Raw genomic sequence first — 21276 nt, forward strand, 5'->3', positions numbered from 1 at the left:
AGGCTGAAAGTGAGGGGATGGAAAAAGATATCCCATGCCAATGGAAATCAAAAGAAAGCTGGAGTAGCAATACTCATATCAGATAAAATAGACTTTAAAATAAAGAATGTTACAAGAGATAAGGAAGGACACTATGTAATGATCAAGGGATCAACCCAAGAAGAAGATATAAAAATTATAAATATATATGCACCCAACATAGGAACACCTCAATACATAGGGCAACTGCTAACAGCTGTAAAAGAGGAAATCGACAGTAACACAATAATAGTGGGGGACTTTAACACCTCACTTACACGAATGGACAGATCATTCAGACACAAAATTAATAAGGAATCACAAGCTTTAAATAACACAATAGACCAGCTAGATTTAATTGATATTTATAGGACATTCCATCCAAAAACAGCAGATTACACGTTCTTCGCAAATGCACACGAAACATTCTCCAGGATAGATCACATCTTGGGTCACAAATCAAGCCTCAGTAAGTTTAAGAAAATTGAAATCATATCAAGCATCTTTTCTGACCACAACGCTATGAGATTAGAAATCAATTACAGGGAAAAAACGTAAAAAAAACACATGGAGGCTAAACAATACGTTACTAAATAAGCAAGAAATCACTGAAGAAATCAAAGAGGAAATCAAAAACTACCTAGAAACAAATGACAATGAAAACACGATGATCAAAAACCTATGGAATGCAGCAAAAGCAGTTCTAAGGGGAAGTTTATAGCTATACAAGCCTACCTCAAGAAACAAGAAAAATCTCAAAGAAACAATCTAATGTTACACCTAAAGAAACTAGAGAAAGAAGAACAAACAAAACCCAAAGTTAGTAGAAGGAAAGAAATCAAACATCAGAGCAGAAATAAATGAAATGGAAACAAAGAAAACAACAGCAAAGATCGATAGAGCTAAAAGTTGGTTTCATGAGAAGATAAACAAAATTGATAAAGCATTAGCCAGACTCATCAAGAAAGAGAGGGAGAGGACTCAAATCAATAAAATTAGAAACGAAAAAGGAGAACTTACAACAGACATGGCAGAAATACAAAGCATCCTAAGAGAGTACTACAAGCAACTTTATGCCAATAAAATGGACAACCTGGAAGAAATGGACAAATTCATAGAAAAGTATAACCTTCCAAGACTGAACTAGGAAGAAATAGAAAATATGAACAGACCAATCATAAGCACTGAAATTGAAACTGTGATTAAAAATCCTCCAACAAACAAAAGTCCAGGACCAGATGGCTTCACAGGTGAATTCTCTCAAACATTTACAGAAGAGCTAACACTCATCCTTCTCAAACTCTTCCAAAAAAATTGTGGAGGAAGGAACATTCCCAAACTCATTCTATGAGGCCACCATCACCCTGATACCAAAGCCAGACAAAGATACTACAAAAAAAGAAAATTACAGACCAATATCACTGATAAATATAGAGGCAAAAATCCTCAATAAAATACTAGCAAACGGAATCCAACAACACATTAAAAGGATTATACACCATGTTCAAGTGGGATTTATCCCAGAGATGCAAGGATTCTTCAATATAGGCAAATCAATCAATGTGATATACCATATTAACAAATTGAAGAATAAAAACCATATGATCAGCTCTATAGATGCAGAAAAAGCTTTTGACAAAATTCAACACCCATTTATGATAAAAACTCTCCAGAAAGTGGGCATAGAGGGAACCTAATTCAACATAATAAAGGCCATATACAACAAACCCACAGCAAACATCATTCTCAATGGTGAAAAACTGAAAGCATTTCCTCTAATATCAGGAACAAGACAAGGATGTCCACTCTCACCACTATTATTCAACATAGTTTTGGAAGCCCTAGCCACAGCAATCAGAGAAGAAAATGAAATAGAAGAAATCCAAATTGGAAAAGAAAAAGTAAAACTGTCAGTGTTTGCAGATGACATGATACTATACATAGAGAATCCTAAAAATGCCACCAGAAAACTACTAGACCTAATCAATGAATTTGGTAAAGTTGCAGGATACAAAATTAATGCACAGAAATCTCTTGCAGTCCTATACACGAATGATGAAAAATCTGAAAGAGAAATTAAGGAACCACTCCCATTTACCATTGCAACAAAAGGAATAAAATACCTAGGGATAAACCTACCTAAGGAGACAAAAGACCTGTATGCAGAAAACTATAAGACAGTGATGAATGAAATTAAAGATGATACAAACAAATGCAGAGATATACCATGTTCTTGGTTTGGAAGAATCAAAATTGTGAAAAGGAGTATACTACCCAAAGCAATCTACAGATTCAGTGTAATCCCTATCAAACTACCAATGGCATTGTTTACAGAAGTAGAACAAAAAGTCTTAAAATTTGCATGGAGACACAGAAAACCCCAAGTAGCCAAAGCAGTCTTGAGTGAAAAAAACGGAGCAGGGGGAATCAGACTCCCTGACTTCAGACTATATTACAAAGCTACAGTAATCAAGACAATATGGTACTGGCACAAAAACAGAAATATAGATCAATGGAACAGGATAGAAAGCCCAGAGATAAACCCATGCACCTATGGTCAACTAATCTATGACAAAAGAGGCAGTGGTATACAATGGAGAAAAGACAGTCTCTTCAATAAGTGGTGCTGGGAAAACTGGACAGCTACATGTAAAAGCTTGAAATTAGAACACTCCCTAACACCATACAGAAAAATAAACTCATAACGGATTAGAGACATAAATGTAAGACCAGACACTGTAAAACTCTTAGAGGAAAACACAGGAAGAACACTCTTTGACATAAATCACAGCAAGATATATTTTGACCCACCTCCTAGAATAATGGAAATAAAAACAAAAATAAACAAATGGGACCTAATGAAACTTAAAAGGTTTTGCACAGCAAAGGAAACCATAAACAACATGAAAAGAGAACCCTGAGAATGGGAGAAAATATTTGCAAATGAATCATCGGTCAAAGCATTAATCTCCAAAATATACAAGCAGCTCATGCAGCTCAATATCAAAAAAACAAACAACCCAATGCAAAAACGGGCAGAAGACCTAAATAGACATTTCTCCAAAGAAGACATACAGATTGCCAACAAACAGATGAAAGGATACTCAACGTCACTAATCATTACAGAAATGCAAGTCAAAACTACAATGAGGTATCACCTCACACCAGTCAGAATGGCCATCATCGGAAAATCTACAAACAATTAATGCTGGAGAAGGTGTGGAGAAAAGGGAACCCTCTTGCACTGTTGGTGGGAATGTAAATTGATACAGCCACTATGGAGAACAGTATGGAGGTTCCTTAAAGAACTAAAAATAGAATTACCATATGACCCAGCAATCCCACTACTGGGCATATACCCAGAGAAAACCATAATTCAAAGAGACACATGCACCCCAATGTTAATTGCTGCACTATTTACAATAGCCAGGTCGTGGATGCAACCTAAATGCCCATCGACAGATGAATGGATAAAGAAGCTGTGGTACATATATACAATGGAATATTACTCAGCCATAAAAAGAAATGAAATTGGGTCATTTGTAGAGACCTGGATGCATCTAGAGACTGTCATACAGAGTGAAGTAAGTCAGAAAGAGAAAAACAAATATTGTGTATTAACGCCTATATGTGGATCCTAGAAAATGGTACAGATAAACCAGCTTACATAGCAGAAATTGAGACAGACATGTAGAGAACCAACGTGTGGACACCAAGGGGGAAAAGCGGCGGGAGGTGGGGGTTGTGGTGTGATGAATTGGGACACTGGGATTGACATGTATACTCTGATGCGTATAAAATGGATGACTAATAAGAAAAAATAAATAATAAACTTAAAAAAAGAAATAATAATGGTAATATTTAGTAGAGGATATTTACCAGTTGAAAAGAAAGAAGTTAATGTGGAAAACAAGACAAGAATTCATCACAACAAACGCTCAGTATATTTTGCACCTTCGAGGATTAAGAGGTACAAACTACTACATACAAAATAAATAAGCTACAAGGATATATTGTACAGCACAGGGAATATAGCCAATATTTTATAATAACTTTAAATGGAGTATAACTATAAAGATAATGAATTGCTATTTTGTACACCTAAAACTACTATACTCTTGTAAATCAACTATACTTCAATTTAAAAAAAAGAACATTTTACAGCTTTCAGTTTGGACCTGTTTTTCTTTTTTTTTTTTTCATGATGAAGTATTTAGTTTTAGGTTCACAACAGAATTGAGAGGGAGGTACAGAGGTTTCCCATATACTCCCTAGCCCCACACATGCATAACCTTTCCCATTTTCAACATCACTCACCAAAATGACACGTTTGTTACAAAGAATGGATGTACATTGACACATCAAAATCACCTAAAGTCCATAGTTTACCTAGGTTTCACTCTTGGTGTTGTACATTCCATAGGTTTGGGCAAATGTATAATGACTTATATTCATCATGATAGTATACAGAGTATTTTCACTGACTTAAAATTCTCTGTGTTCTGCCTAGTCATCACTACCCCTACCTCCACCTTTGGTGACCACTGATCTTTTTATTATCTCCATAGTTTTGTCTTTTCCAGAATGTCATATAGTTGGAATCATACAGTATGTAGCTCTTTCAGACTGGCTTCTTTCACTTAGTAATATGCAGTTAGTTCTCCATGTTTTTTCACGGCTTGATAGTTTATTTCTTTTTAGCACTGAATAATATTCCACTGTCTGTATGTACCAAAATTTATCTATCCATTCACGTACTGAAGGACATCTCGGTTGCTTCCAAGTTTTTGGCAGTTATGAATAAAGCCTCGATAAATATCTGTGTGTAGGTTTTTGTGTGAACGTAAGTTGTCAGCCTCTTTGGGTAAATATCAAGGACCATGAATGCTAGATGATATGGGAGGGATATATTTAGTTTTGTGAGAAACTACCAAACTGTAGTGACTGTACCATTTTTGCATTCCCATCAGCAATGAATGAGAGTTCTTGTTGCTCCACATCCCAGCATTTGATGTTGTCAATGTTCCAGATTTTGGCCATTCTAATAAGTGTGTAGGGGTAGCTCATTATTGTTTTAATTTCCATTTTCCTGATGACATATGACATGGATCATCTTTTCTTATGCTTATTTACCATCTGTACATCTTCTTTGAGATCCTGTTAAGGTTTTTGGCCCAGTTTTTAATTGGGTTATTTGTTTTCTTATTGTTGAGCTTTAAGAGTTCTTTGTATATTTTGGATAACAGTCTTTTGCCAGATGTGTCTTCTGAAAATGTTTTCTCCCAGTCTGTGGCTTATCTTCTAATTCTTTAGACATTGTCTATTAATTTTAATGAAGTCCAGCTTATCAATTATTTCCTTCATGGATCATGGCTGTGATGTCATATCCAAAAAGGCATCACTGCACCCAGGGCCGTCTAGGTTTTCTCCTATGTTATCTTCTAGGAGTTTTATAGTTTTGCATTTTATATTTAGGTCTGTGATCCATTTTGAGTTAATTTTTATGAGTGGTGCAAAGTTTGTGTCTAGATTCATTTTTTTTTTGCATGTGGCTGTCCAGTTATTCTAGAACCATTTGTTGAAGAGGCTGTCTTTGCTCCATTGTATCGCTTTGGTTTCTTTGTGAAAGATCAGCTGACTATAGTTATGTGAGTCTATTTCTGGACTCTGTTCCATTCCACTGATCAATTTATCTATGCTTTCATCAATACCACACTGTCTTGATTGCTGTGGCTTTATAGTAAGTCTTGAAGTTGGGTAGTGTTGGTCCTCCTACTTTGTTCTTCTCCTTCAATTTTGTTTTTGCTCTTCTGGGTCTTTTGCCTCTCCATATAAACATTAGAATAATTTTGTCAATATCCACAAAATAATGTGCTGGGATTTTGATTGGGATTGCATTGTATTTATAGATCAAGTTGGGAAGAACTGACATCTGGACAATATTGAGTCTCCTTCTCCATGAACATGGAATATCTCACCATTTATTTAGTTCTTTGATTTCTTTTGTCAGAGTTTTGTAGTTTTCTCATATAGATATTGTGCATATTTTGTTAGACTTATATCTAAATATTTCATTTTTAGGTGCTAAGGTAGATGGTTTTGTGTTTTTAATTTCAAATTCCACTTGTTCATTGCTAGTATACAAAAAGGCAATTGACTTCTGTATATTAACTTTGTATCCTGCAGTGTTACTCTAATCACCTATTAGTTCCAGGAGTTCTTTGTCAGTTCTTTCAGGTTTTCTGCATAGATTGTCACGTCATCTGTGAACAAAGACATCTTTATGTCTTTTTTCCCAATCTGTATACCTTTTATTTCTTTTCTTGCATTACTGCATTAACAAGGACTTCCAGTATAATGTTGAAAAGGAGCGGTGAGAGGGGATATCTTTACCTTGTATCTGATCTTACTAAGAAAACTTTGAGTTTCTCACCATTAGCTCTCAAATTAACTGTAGGTTTTTTTGTAGATAGTCTTTATCAAGTTGAGAAAGATCCCCTCTATTCCTAATTTACTGAAAGTTTTTATCATGAATTGGTATTGGTTTTTGTCAAATACTTGTTCAGCATCTATTAATATGATCATGTGATTTTTCTTTTTCAGTCTGTTGATGTGATGGATTATATTGACTGATGTTTGAATGTTGAACCAGCCTTGTATACCTGAGATAATCCCATTTGGTCATGGTATATAATTATTTTTCTGCATTGTTGGATTTGATCTGCTAATACTTTACTGAGGATTTTTGCATCTATGTTCATGAGAGATATAGTCTAGAATTTTCTTTTCGTTATGTCTTTGGTTTTGTTATAAGGGCAATGCTGTCCTCACAGAATGAGTTAGGAAGTATTTCCTCTGCTTCTCTCTCCTCAATGAGATTGTAGATAAGTGGTATAATCTCTTCTTTAAATATTTAGTAGAGAACCTGGTGTTTTTAGTGGGTTAAATGAAATAACTCAATCTAAAGTGTCATGTGATTGGCTATATTTTTCATTATCAGTAAGAAGATATAATCTTAGATAAAACAAGAAAGAAAAGATATCTTTTTCAAGTTACTAGAAAGAGTTTTCAAAATACCTCAATAGTGATCTTGAGAAAAAGTATCCATTACTGTTAGCCCATTCTGTCTAGGTTAAGACCAGCACAAAAATTTATTGCAGGTTCATAAAACTTTCTTAAGTGATATGTTTCAACTATTATATTTTATAACAGAAGAAATCTTTTAGATTTTTAATCAATCTAAAGAAGAAGGGCTCTCCTTACATACTTCTAAAAATTTACATCTTCCCCCAAATCTACCCTGTAGAGAGTTTCTGAAAATGTGTTGGGGTGGGGGAAAAAAAGGAAGTTGGAAAATGATGAATTAGGTAATATTCTCTTTATTGAAATGAATGGTGCAGCTCTGTTTACAATATGTGAGATTATTCAGTTATTTAGAAGAGCCTGATGGACACCCTTCCATTTTCATGAGGGCTGCCTGCTACTGATATTTTTCTAAGTCAAGGTAACTAGACTGAGCTACCTCTCATCTTTATGGTACCTTCATGCGATTATTAAAAGACAACCCTGCCACCTGTTGAAAAATTGTTGTAATATGCTGGTTTTGTTGGAAGACACTTTACTGCCCCCTGACAGACATAAGTCATAATCTACAGACTCATGTGAATTGCACCATCTTGAACAAGGTGCCGTTGTTCAGTGCCTGGCCTGCACCATCACACGGGGCACTCGCAAGTAGAAAAAAATAACAGAAATCACCATAGCAATATTTGTCTATAACGTGAACATGAGAGACCAGATTCACTGTAGTAACTCCTGGAAAGTCCCTGTTCAGCAAGTTGGTGGTATTGGAATGTTGTGGAGATGGGATGTAGGGTGGGGAGGGTTCTTTCATTGATGGCTTCCATTATTGGGAACAAGAGCTTGGCCATTGCTCTTAATATGTCTTCCAGTCAGTTAGAAAGCCTGAAAATTCCAACTACTTAGCCAAATGGAAAAGAGTCTCTGTTTACAGAGAAAACACAAAGCTTGCTTCTTCTCCATCATTGAGTAGGCTGAGTATACTTAGCAGAACTTTTCCACTTAGGGGTCCAAGTTAAGGCTATCAGTGGCTTTTTGCTTGAAATCTAAACATTTTAGAAACATTTTGTAGAGAAAACTATTCACAGGCCCTTTCAAAGAGGAATCAAATAAATAGTTTGGGGGGTTTCCATCTTGGAATTAAGATGTTTATTTAAGAAACTCCAATAAAGCCCTCTTTCAAGCTATGAAAATTATAGTCAGAATCGAGTGGTAGACTGAGGATTCAGGAAATAGCTATTGATTTGTTAGAGAGCTGAGGGCATGGGGAGTGGCAGGGGGGTGGGGAAGGGCCAGGAAAGGAAGCAACTCGAAGAGAAACTTTTGCTAATGATTCTTATTTCCTCCAACTTTGAAAAGCTTTCCACCAGCAGCAGAGTTTAAAGCATTCTCACTCCTAGATTAGTCGACCTAGTCAAGAGGTAGTACCCAGCTGAGGCTGCACTTCTCTGAGTAAAGGCATGAGAGTGGGTGGGAGTGACAAATTGGTTGGGAGGCTTAAGTGCAAAAGGGATTTTCAATGAGGGCAGGCGGGGCAATAAGGGAAGGTCCAAAGCCTCATGCCCAAGGGATTGGGCAGAAACCAGGAAAGAATCTGAGGAGAAGAACTGGCAAGAGAGACCCTGATGGGAGACAGTTGCACTGAAGAAGATTCCAGAAAGATGCCAGAGGTGGAGTCTTTTTATTAAAGCGTGCCCAACAGATGAGCCCAAAGCAGGGAGAGAACCATGAAAGAAGCCAAAGTAAACTGGACACCAACCTGTCTTTTTATTTACTTTTCAAAACCTCCACGGGCAAGAAATCAGAAAGTAGTGAGGAAAACAGTATCAGAAAAGTGCCAGAGAAATGCCTGGTGATGAGTTACAGGGTTACAAAAGACGGCTGAGAGTTCTATACAGAAAAACTGGAAGCACGTGCAAACTGTATTGTGATCAAAGTGACAAAGCTGGACGAGCACCCGGAAGTAAATATAGAAGTGTAATAGTTCTGAGGTAGGTCCATTGCAAATCAAAGGCTCTGAATGATTTAGAAGGAAAAAAGTAGCTTAGCCGAATGCTGCTGATGACATTTCACGCTTTCTACCTTATGCTTCTAACTATTCTTTGTAAATATAATCCTAAATCAGTGACCCATTTAGGTTGTCTAATAAATGAACACTTTTAGAGTTCCATACTTGCTTGTTTTCTGCATTCATTTCAGTGAAGTAATGGTGAGATTATTTATGATATATCATTTAGATTTTGTTTTGATTTAGCAACGATATAAACCCTATGGATGTTTAGGAATATCCATAATCCCCAGTTGAGCTGTAGTTATTGTTGTGGTTAATGGGTGGCTTAGTTTACCCATCAGCTGCATGGTCAGGGAAGTAGAAAAGAAACCTCCCATGGAAGGACAAGCTTTTTAAAATTCACAGGGACCTTGCCTATTAGTAGATATGGCCCAAAGTGACTTCAGCTCCAACCAGTAAAATGAGTAACTCTCCCCTTTGGGCTTGGGGTGGAGCTGGGTGGAGAGTAAAGATAAAGAAACCAGAAACCTCCTCCCCCTGTGTCCACCTTGTGTGGTCGTTAAAGATGAAGTCAATGGCTCTTAACCTTGGCTGCACGCTAGAATCACCTGGAACCTTTACAGATTCTGATACCCAGTCCACGCCCCAGAACAGTCAAATCTGAACCTCTTAGGAGGACACCTGGTACCGGTGTGTTGCTTTAAGTTCTGCAGGCTATTCCTGTGTGCAGCCAGGATTACAACTGGATTACAGAAGACAGTGCAGGTCCCTGGCATATTTTTGGTGCCCAGTGAGCGTGAGCATCCTCGTCTTTGAATTGTTTCCTGCTCCCCCACCTCTCCCTTTTCTGAACTTGCACAGGTTGGTTTTGTATCAGACTTGGTCTTGCAACATGTACCACAGGTGACTTTGCCTCAGAGTTGGAGAATTTGTTTTCTTCCTCCTGTTGAAACAGACAGAACTCTCTTCTTTTCTCACTTCTAATATACTGTCTCATCACTTATTTCATGCTTTCATCTTCCTTCCAATATTACTTAACTTCTTTTTACCTTTAAGACCTAGAATCTGTGGATTTAGGAAGAATTCTAACTTCTGTGTCCTTAGGGATTGAATTTAGGCAAACCTTCTCGAGCATATCAGAAGGATCAGGGTGGAAGCAAAGCTTAAGGAATAAAGGGGGTTCCTAAAAATGGAGCACAATTCATCTATTTCAGTTAAAAATGCCTTAATGTTTTCTAAGCATTTTTTAACTCAAGCATTTTTAATAAGCTCACTTATGAGTCTTGTTGAAAAATAAATAAAATATACTTGTTTTCATTTAGGGAAGAGATCTTTTTCCATCTTAGGTGGTATTGTTGAAGGAGACAAAAAGGAGTCCAAAACTTGGCAACAGGCTAGATTATTAGTGACATATTGGTCACAGAGGTGCTGGTAGAGCTACATTTTCTTCCTGCAGTTAGTATTTTAAGTGCCCACAAATTACATATGAAAGTCCAGATAACCTCCTTACAAAATGGAAGACTGAAAAATTATGGTCTTTGCAAAATCTTCATTTTTAAGGTTTTATAAATGTATTTTTGTCAATAGGCAAGTGACACATGTCCACTTGCTAGTTGTACTTTGAAGGGAGAAATAGTGCTAAACGATGCCAACCTTTATCTATTATCATCAGTTCCAAATGCTGTAAGCAAGTGCAGATATCTGGAGGTACACTTGCAACACTTGTGAATTACAGATTTCCTTTCTTCAACAATTTTTAAGAAAATCAAGAAAGCAAAACTCAAGAGGCGCAAGGGAACTCTCTTTAGTAACTTTATTGCTTGAATCTGTAGGCATTTGAAGCAAGACTGTGAGGAGTTTAGCCAAATTGTGTTCATTTGCAGAAAATCCTAAGAGGACTCTAAGGAGAGTACTGACAAGCCAACTCTCAAAACAGGGTTAGAATTCACCTGGGAGGAAGTGGTGTTGGCACCAGGATGCCCACTGAGGCAGTTGTAATAGATGAATGTAATTCCAGACCTAAGGCTCTTACTGTAAGGATTCAGTGGAAGGAAAAGTGATGTTGTAAATGAAAAAAAGTCAAGAAACACATCTGATGGACATAAAAATAATAATTATGAACTAAAATTTTATTACAAGACTTCTTGATTATTTTTAATTCACCTTGATAAGAAAACTAGACAAGGGAACAACTCCTAGAGGGATAACAGATGCCTCAATTTTCATCATGTTTAAATTGATGAGCTAACCAGTTTGAAATGTCATGTAAATTGAAAATGGTATGAAATTGAACAAAAGGGAAAAATTAGAAGGAGAAAAATTTGTGCATTACCTATGTAAGAAACTGAATTATGACATAGAAAAATACTGTATAGCCAAGTTTCCTGATATAGGTAGAAGGTTAACTATTTGCATTTTTAATTCAATAAGAATATGTATTTTAAGTTGCTTTGGGGTTCTGATGATTACCAAGACAGATGGCTTTAAATCAGGAGCTTGTAATGTACTTTTCAGCCCCAAAGCTATTTGGTAGTACTGTCAAGGGAATGTCAGTGTTTGATGCTAATCCAGTACTGTCTGGTGTCTTGTGTACTATTGGATTTTATAAATTCAAGACATCGTGCATACAGCTTTTAAAAAAGAAACCTGTAAGAAAGACTTGAAGTTCTTTTCATTCTCAAAGTGCCTTGTGTTGTTGCTTCCCATTTCCCTAGGAAAGTGACAGTATTGGAGGACCCTGATCAGAATATCCACCTGAAAAACTTGTCTCTTCATCAGGCAACCACAGAGGAAGAAGCTCTGAATCTGCTTTTCTTAGGAGACACCAACAGAATGATTGCAGAGGTAATAAGCATTTCTCTGCAAGCTGTTTTTTGCACATTATAAGATATAATAGAATTTTAGGGGCAGCAATGACTTTAAAAATAATTTCATCCCAATTTCATGTTAGGAGAAGGAAACCTAGATCCAGAGAATTGAGAAGATTTTCCCAAGGTCTTCCAGCTAGTTAATGAGCAGGGACAAAAATCTAGTCTTTTTTAGTTTTATATTTTTAAATTTTCTACAAATTGATTTGCAGCTAGTCAGTGACAACTCATCAAAAGTCTTAATTATAGGAATTTTTGCATAAGTTTTGAAACTTAAAATACATGGTTCATTCTTCCTAACCTCCAGTCATCCATGTATTGGCATATGTTTACCTATCCATGTATTTTCATGTATTTAGTGAATTAATATTTGTAAAGAATTTAGAATAATGCATGGAACATAGAAAGTGCTCTATGCATTTGCAGCTATTGTTGGCAGATCCAGGAACACTGCCATGGTATGTAGTATAAGTATGTCTCAGCGCGATATTGGGGATATACTTATACTAAAAACTATTTGTTGCTAATCTGACATTCAAACCTAACTGAGCACTTATATTTTACCTGGGAACCATATTCTGGAGCCAGGATTCTGGAGCCAACTCAGTCTTGGGCCCTAACCTCAACCAGTTACTGATTGGAGATGGAGGGTCACAAAGGTCTCATCCAGCGACACTGCAGTGAAAGGAATTAAGTGGTCTCGGTAGTGGTGGTGGTGATGTGGGAACAGTTCCCCAAGTGAACAGCTTACTGTGATCACGGGCACTTTCCTTTTTAAACCACACTCCCCGGGTTCTGTGTTCTGCCTTGTCTCTGATGACAAACAATAGGTGAGGACAGTAAGCTGGGAGGAGAAGTAGTCTGAGAAAGTCTCCCTCAAGTGACTTCTTTTCTGCCCCATTTTCACCCTCTGGAATGCACCACCTTAAATACAAGATAGATAAATGGAAAGAAAAGTCAGGTAGTGAAAGCATGGTGTTGACATCTGTTATTGTGTTGGGACCTTAGTTTTGTTGTTGTTGTTTTACTAGGTCTGCATCAGTACTCTTCAATAGACTAACTTAAATAAGTTGAGCTTAGGTGCCACATATAATATGGATTTGAGGACGCTTAACTTATTATTTTTATTTAAAGAGAGCGGTACATAGTTTTTAATTTCAGAATATCTTCTTTTGTTTACAATGTTTTGCATTTGTGTATTGCTTCAACATTTTGTCCATGCGATCATCCGTGTTGCTCTTCTCACAATAATTGAAGAGAAAGGAATAAAGGCAGATTAAGAATTAGGGAGTGTAATAATGAAAAATTTAACATGCCCCACTAAAAATCCTCCTCCATACACAGTTTAATAAACAGCAAACGGAGCGGGACAGACTAGAGATGGGTCCTGCCCACCAATGGAATATGAAAAAGGTAGATCCATTAATGCTGCTGGAAAACACGGGGAAGCTTGTCCCTGCCTCACTGCTGACCTTCTTCCTGAGGTGACGCATCCCTAGAGGACTCCAGGCCTCATCCTCACAATTACGTCCCCTCATCTTTAAGGGGTCAGGGAGGGCTCCTGGCCCTGGTTCACTATGACCTCTATTAGCTAAAAATCTTGGCCATTTGCTATTTTAAAGTTACGCCTTAACTTTAGCCAACTGCATCTTTTCAGACTATTGTAAAGTCTTGAGGACCTTAAGCTTCCTTTGCACAAGCTTATCTATCATGTCCTGTCACCTTACAAAGTTCCAAAAGTCTTTTCCTATTATTTACTGTTGAGTGTTTAACAATAGTATAAATAGCTGAAACATGAAGAAGTCCAATTCTAACAATGTTGGTTATGCATTACTTTAAAAATGTATTCACTTTTTTCCTGTGTGAAGCCTGATTTCTTTTAAACCAAATCTAATAGGTTTTGGATGTTTCTGTGCTTGGCTTTTATTTTTGTCTTTGGTAATAGCTACCATGTTATGTCAAGAACCTGCTCAATAGAGTTGGCATTGTTGTAGATGCTTTATATATGTATATATTGTTTCTGATTCTTATTTTATAGATGGAAGCTAAGGCTCAAAGAGTTAGACTACTTGCCCAAGGTCACACAACTAGTAGGTGGCAGAGCCAGTGTTCAGCTCCAAGTCCGACCCTTTCAGAAGCTTATGTTCTTTCCTTACACCACAGTTCACAAGTTCAATAATCAAATTGACATGTCAGATTTTTCAAGTGAGGATACATTTCTGAATTATTTAAAAAATATAGCAAGTATGTAGCACTTCAGTTTATCTCTTGAATTCATTGAAAGCAAATACATAAAAATATAAATGAAGAGTAACTGTCAATCCCTGGAAATACTTTATTATTCAGTCTCCAGAGAGGCATGTTTTAGATTACAACCAAGCTGTCAGAATATAATTTGTCAGCACAGAATGAGCTTACCAGGATAAAAAGAACACACTAATCATTTTTTTTAAAAGGCGAGGTTCCCAATTTCCCATTTACATAGAGAAATCCAGAAGTTGGCATGGTAACCAGAAAACATTTGCAAAACAAAGTCTAAATATGGGGACCTAAAGTGGAGAGCTCTTCCCTTTTAAGTTCTCTACTTATAGCTAGCATTTTAAGGAAAAGTTATTAAAAATAGCTTTAGCCTCTTCTTATTTTTAGAACTCACTCTTAAATAATTTCTGTAATCCTACCAATGTTTTGAATAAAACGTGATTATGTCCTTAGGGTAAATTTTTTCAAAAGTTGATTTGCTGTACCAGAGAGAATAAATATTGTGATAGCTGAACTGTGTGTGACCCAGTGTCCAAGCCCACCAGTAACAAGTATAACTTGGTACCTTTTTGTCTTATCATTGAAATGTTGCTCTCAATTAGTTACATCTAATTGAACAAGATATTCTGCATTTGATTGTTAGGCCCTGCACAGTCCCATTGCTGGAACTGTTTGTTCAGCCCTGACCACGGTCTAGAGCACTCTGTCCCCAGGTATGGCCCAAGGATAACTTGTATTAGGATACCCCATGGTAGTCAAAAGACACAGTTTCCTGTATCCCATATCTGATGGATAGATTCAGAATCTGCCGTGGAGCCCAGGAATATGCATTTTAGCATTTTAAATGTGCTCAGTCTAAATTTGGGGGCAGTTTGTGTTTTACCATTAAGAAGCTGGTTGAAACCCACTCCCAGAGAAGTATGTGATCAGGTCCATATTCTGTACCCTCACCAACATCACAGGATTTGAAAGTTCTTCCAATTTGGTAGGCAAAAAAAAATTTGTTTTAACTTGCATTTTTGATTACCAAATTATTTTATATCTTTATTTGCCATTTGCATTTCTGTCTTTGTTTATGTGCTCTACTTGTTCTTCTCTTGGAGTGTCAGGGTAGGTCTGGTTGATTTGTTGACTCCATGAGGGCTGGCACTTGGTCTTGTTCACATCTGCCGCACCTAGAAACAAAGACTGATATATAGTAGGAGCTCAGTAAATAATTGTTGAGTGAATGAATAAAGATAACTTTTGTCTTTGTCATATATTTAGCAAACATTTTCCACCATTTTATAAATTTTCTTTTAGTTTTCATTTCTTTTTTTTGGCCTTCTTTTACAAGCCAATTTGGAGAAGAGAATAGTGTTCAGGGTCCTTTCTACCAAAACTTCACAGTAGTGTCTGTTGTAGGTTAAATTGTCTCACCCTGTCAAATTCCTGTGTTGAAGCCCTAACCTCTAGTACCTCAGAGTGATCTTATTGAGAGATGGGGTCTTTACCGAGGTGATCGAGTTAAAATGTGGTCATTAGGTTGGGCCCTAATCCAATATGACTGGTAACCTTATAAAACGGGAAAATTTGAAGACAGACTCATAGAGAGAGAGTGTGCCATGTGAACATGAAAACAGTCATCTACAAGCCAAGGAGAGAGGCCTGGAACAGATCCTTCCCTTATAACCCTCAGAAGGAATAACCAACCCTGCCAACACCTCCATGTGAGACTTCTAGCCTTCAGAACTGTAAGATAATAAATTTCTATTGTTTAAGCCACCTAGTTTGTTGTACTAGAAAACTAATACAGTGTCCAAATAACCTTGGATGTAATTTCTTGTATGATTGGTATCTGGTGTTGCTCTTGACCTTGATGAATTCAGGAGCGCTAATATGCTATATATAGTATAACATCTGGAAAGACCCTACAATTCTCAGCTAGCAACTATTGAAAGACAAGACTGTAGTCCTGTTCAACTCTATTCTCTCAGCATCTGGCAACTACATAGTTGGTCAGTCATTAATTAAAAATATTTTTTTGTCGAATTAATGTGGAGCAGAAGACCTGGTGATTTCAGGAGAAAAGACCTGCAATCTCAAACCCAGAATTGGGGGTGATTTTATGGTACACTGTGCCTCTTGGTGAGTACAGAATGCATCACAGATGACTTTGGCATTTTAAAATTTAATTTGTGGTGCTTCAGACCTTTTGGAAGACATCACTTTCTAAATAACCATCCTCCCAACAACATTTACAGGATTTGTAAATTATTTTCCCAGGAACTATTAGAGGTCTTTCTGCCTAATTCTTTGCTTGAAATAAAAAACATACTAAATGTATCTGAGTTGTGCTGATGCGTTTTGTAAGCTCTCAGACTTTGCACTCTGTCAAACTTTTGGAGTGAGTTGTGTGACCTTGTAGAAGTGCAAAGACAATTGGGAGACAGGCTGTGAGTGGAGTGAGTAGGTTTGTACAGTTACTGAAACAGCTGTCGCTGGACACGTTGTCTAATAACACGAGGACAGCACGGGAAGGAAAGAGCAGCTTGACTGTGTGATTGTGTTTGTTAACAGCTCTCTAAGCCTCGATCTCCTTGTGTAGTGTGTGTGGGAAACAAGAGGATTTGGGTTGCAATTAGTGTTCCAGAATCATATTCCATCACACCATTAGAGAGACACTAAATAACACATCCTCACAGATTTTTGTTGGAAAGATATATTAGTTATATATAATTAGCAAGTATACACCAAGATTTGTGAGCCTGAGAAGAGCAAAATATTTAACAGGGAAAATCCATTTCACACTGCTCTTATTATAATGAGAATAACATGTTTTATCATTAGGTCCCAATAGGCAGCTAGAAGCCTTAGCAAAAGATGTGTTGACAATTCTAAATTTTCTTATCTACTGTATATATATTAGTAGGTATAGAAAGAAGGGAACTTAAATGTTGAGCACTTAATATATCCCAAGCATTTTTCTCCCTCTTTTTTATATTTTATATATGAGAAATACACAGTCTTTCTTAACTAGTGATTCTGTCTTATAATATAGTTTGCATTCTGCTCTCATCTAACCTGATTAGTGGTATTGCATGAACCATAAGTTTCAAGTCTAAAACGTTTATTAAAATAAATGAAGTGGTACGGTGCAGCCATTAATAGAATATTAAAACGTACTCACTCCATATACATAATTAGAGAAACACAATCTTCTTGGCTGTAAAAATTTAGCTCCTGAGTTTCTTCTGACCTTTAAAATTCTGATTTCTGATTAAATAGCAGAAGAAAGTAATTTTTACTCCCTGTTACTGAAATTCACCACCAACAACAACAAAAAGTGAAAAATAGAAGGGAAAAAGCCATCTTCAGTGAAATAAGGAAATAGCCATAACCTCAAACCGTGAGGAAATCTGCCAAATACTGTGAAATTTGAATTACGGTGAGGGAGGTTGCTGAGAGCCAACACATATATCCTCCAACCTCAGGCAGGATACAGTTTCTCCTTAAAGAAAGTGTCACAATTCTTAAATGCAAATCCAATGATCTTCTGGTTAGGGTGGTGAGATCTAAGAAAACAGACAAGTACGATAGGGCAATATTATTTAGATATTCATTCTACACTATAGAAGGTGAGTCTAAAGAAGAAACCTTAAAGACAGGCCATTTTTATGGTCAGTGGTCTAGGCTTATGGCCAAGAAAGATGGCCTTTGGTGAGTGGGATTCAGGGAGTTTGTGACTTAAGGGGTTTTGCCATCCCAGACCTTTTAGTGCAAAAATTTGAGGAAAGTATGTGCTCTTAAAGCTAAGAATGAAATATGTGCAGAGTAAAGGTACTCAGGACACAAACTGAATTTGAATATTCCCTTACCCATCTCCCAGACTACTCTCTAGGAAAAAGATGCACATGCTCAAAGATAAAATTATCAAAAGGAAAATACTAAAGATCTTTCCATGTATATGGAGTGTGGAGGGAAAAGCAACATACATTTGAAGACTCCTTACATTAGGAAGCAAGGCAGTATACTTCAGAATCTTAAATATGTTACCTAAAAGCAATATTTGTTTTTAAAAATAGCTTAAAAATATAGAAAGTTTCAAAGAAAAGATTACAAGACAAGAAAATAAAAGCAAGCTTGAAGAACTCAGAAATGAAAGAGAAGAAGAAAGCCATTATAGTGATGAAAGTGCCATTACTAAACGAAAGAGAAGGAAGGAGAAAAGGAGGAGGAGAAGGAAGACAAGGAAGAAGAAGAGGAGGAAATGTGGCTGAAAAATAACTAAGGATATTTAAAATAATGAGAGAAAATGATACCTAGAAAGAGAGCCAAAGGAGAAACCAATCTTGAGTAATTAGAAATCCTGAAGAAGAGTGAGGGGAACAGAAAAAACATGGATAGAGAGTGAGAGAGAGAGAGAGAGAGAGAGAGAGAGAGAAGTTTCCTGAAATCTGGCATTACTTGAATCTGCAGATGAAAAGGCCATGCTGTGTCTAAGAAAAAATGGAAAAAGCTCAACTCCAAGATAAAATCTATTGAAGTTACTAATTTCCAAAGCTAAATAAAGAAGCTTATGGACATCCGGTCTGAAAAATGCAAGCCAACTCTGAGTGAAGATTAAAAAAAGTTTGCTCTTGGACTTTTCCTTAGCAATATTCAGTGCCAGAAGACAGTGGAACAAGTTCTGAAGCAAGGATATTGTGTCCCAATAATTTTATACCCAGCCAAATTTTCAAGTTTTCCTTTAAAAACAAAAACATCAGACAAGTATTTTTAAGCATGTGTGACTCCTGGAAGAAAATGAACCGAGGGATCGTTTTTAAAAATTGCGTGACAATCAAGGCTAACCAACTAAGAGATAAATCAAATTAACGAATGTGAGAACCCAGAAGCATTACAAAAGGACTGGTGAGAAACATTGAATTTATTTAAATGTAGACATAAAACTAAACAACTGTGTAAGTAAATATTATAAACCTTGAAAATATAAATAATAATAGATATAACACAAATTTGGAGTTAGAAAGTAGAGGAGGGGTGGTGTTATAAGTGAGCTAATTTCCTTATATTTCAAAGCAAGAAAGTAGATACTGTCTAAATGTCAACCATGTAGTTAAAATCATGATGACCCAAGTCCTTTAATTCCATGAGTTTTCCTTAATTCTAAAGAGATACTTTTAGAGAAAAGATATACATCTCTTACTATGAAAAAACATTTATCTGAAGCTCACCAATCCCTTCAGTTTTATTTATTTTTCTATTAAATTCAAATAAAATTTAATTTAGTCATTTTCAATTAAGAATAATATATTCTTAGAATATATAGAATATATATTAGAATATATAGAATATGTGTAGTATGCTTTTGTTTTGGTAAAGTACTTCTATATGTTCTTCTATATTAAAGGTATCTAAATACAATTTTTATCAAACATTAACATTGTTATTTTGGGGAGATTTTCACTTTCATCTTTGCTCCTTTTTGTGTTGTTTGGATTTTTAAAATGAAAAGTGTGGTAGGGATTACCAGCACTTACCAAAACTTCTGTTTATTCCTTCTAGCACATGCTTCCTTGAAGTTAAGGGAGTTCACTTGCTGTATCCAGTGCAATCTGAGTGAAAGTAGCATGTTACTTTTGTTTCGAAGCCTTTGAGAACTAGCATAAAGTTCTCCTTAATCTCCTTCCCTTTTGTGGCAAACCCTGAAGCTTTATGTTGTGGAGGTGGTCTTAGAAGATGGCAGCACCCCCATCAGCTTTGCTGGTGTCAAGTATGTGGAGCAGAGCCACCATTTAACAACACTGGAGAAATAACGTGAGCAAGAAAGAAACCTTTGTGATTTTTAAGCCTCTGAGATTATGGTGCTATTTGTTCATTTGCTACCATAATATAACTTGATCTATCTTGATAAATGTGCATCATTTTTACAAAATACTAACTCATTATTCTTCATAAAATTCAAATATAGCATGTTTTTTTTAGTAAGAAAACAATGTTTATGTTAGTATTATATATATCATCTATTTTCCAAATGGGTTTGAAGCAACTTACAATATTAAAACACATATAAACCTGGACCCAAAAAAATGTCAAAGAGGAAAAAAAAAATTTGAAGGTAAACTTGATTTAAAAGAAGATAGATGGATATGATAGACAACTGGAGTGAGTTAATTATTGCCATTAAGGACAAAATTTAGCTATGATTCTTCAGGCAGACAAGTAAAAACAAGGGCATCATTTTGACATTTTTGGTTATATCGTTTTCATTGTTCAGAGAGCAAATTTACGGGTATTGAATTGCAGGCAGATTGTATCCATACTTGTTTAAAGGGTCTTGTGTGGCAAAATGGGCAGTGTCTTGCCTGTAACTTTGAAAGAAATACAAAGACTTTATACTTCTGTCAGTCTTGTATAACATCTGAGAGCTTTATGTTAAATTGCTGTGTATTTAATTGAGTGTATCAGTCAGGATCTAACAAGGAAAACAAACTACTCTGTATTTAAAACAGGAGAAATCAGTGCAGATAGTTTTGTTTCGTGGATGACGGAAGAATCTGAGAAGCCAAACAGGGGATGGTAATACAACTCGTAGAGATGACCAACAACAGGAAGCTATGACAATCTATAGGCAGGTCTCAGCGGGTAGGAGGCATTGGCAGGAGAGTGGAAGGCATGAGGAAGGGAAAAGCCAGAGTATCTCTCCCCTTCCCTGACTTTCCAGCTGGATGCCAGCTAAAAGGGGTCTTGGGGAAATGCTGCCTTTAGGACTCTGCATCTCTGTGATGTAGAGCAAAGTAGGGGAAAGGGAAGGAATCGATCAGAGGGCAAAGAGGCATAGATTAGCCCCTGAGTAAAACCATTTCTATAAGAAATAGGGTTAATAATTCAGATAGATTGCTTTTGGCTTATCTTCGATCAGGAATACACATGAGGGAAATGGCAGGAAGTCAGTTTGGGCTATAAGAAGTCAATGTTAAGAAGAAGCTATTCTTCTAGCATTTCTTGTCGATAGATACTTTCATTTTTTTGGCAGGCTGACTTTTGCATTAGTCCTTG

The 21276-nt window shown here is 36.4% G+C and overlaps 1 protein-coding gene across 1 annotated transcript in view; it reads left to right on the plus strand.

Annotated features, from left to right (window-relative positions):
* KIF6 (kinesin family member 6) overlaps positions 1 to 21276 on the plus strand; it is a gene marked incomplete at its 3' end in the record, with an annotated part of 379495 nt that overhangs the window by 105739 nt on the left and 252480 nt on the right. The window contains exon 6 of the mRNA XM_079934314.1: positions 11824 to 11953. Coding sequence (XP_079790440.1) covers positions 11824 to 11953 — 130 coding nt within the window. The remainder of the gene's footprint in view (positions 1 to 11823; positions 11954 to 21276) is intronic.

The sequence above is a fragment of the Stenella coeruleoalba genome, assembly GCF_951394435.1.
Source record: "Stenella coeruleoalba genome assembly, chromosome: 10".
Lineage (NCBI taxonomy): Eukaryota > Metazoa > Chordata > Mammalia > Artiodactyla > Delphinidae > Stenella > Stenella coeruleoalba.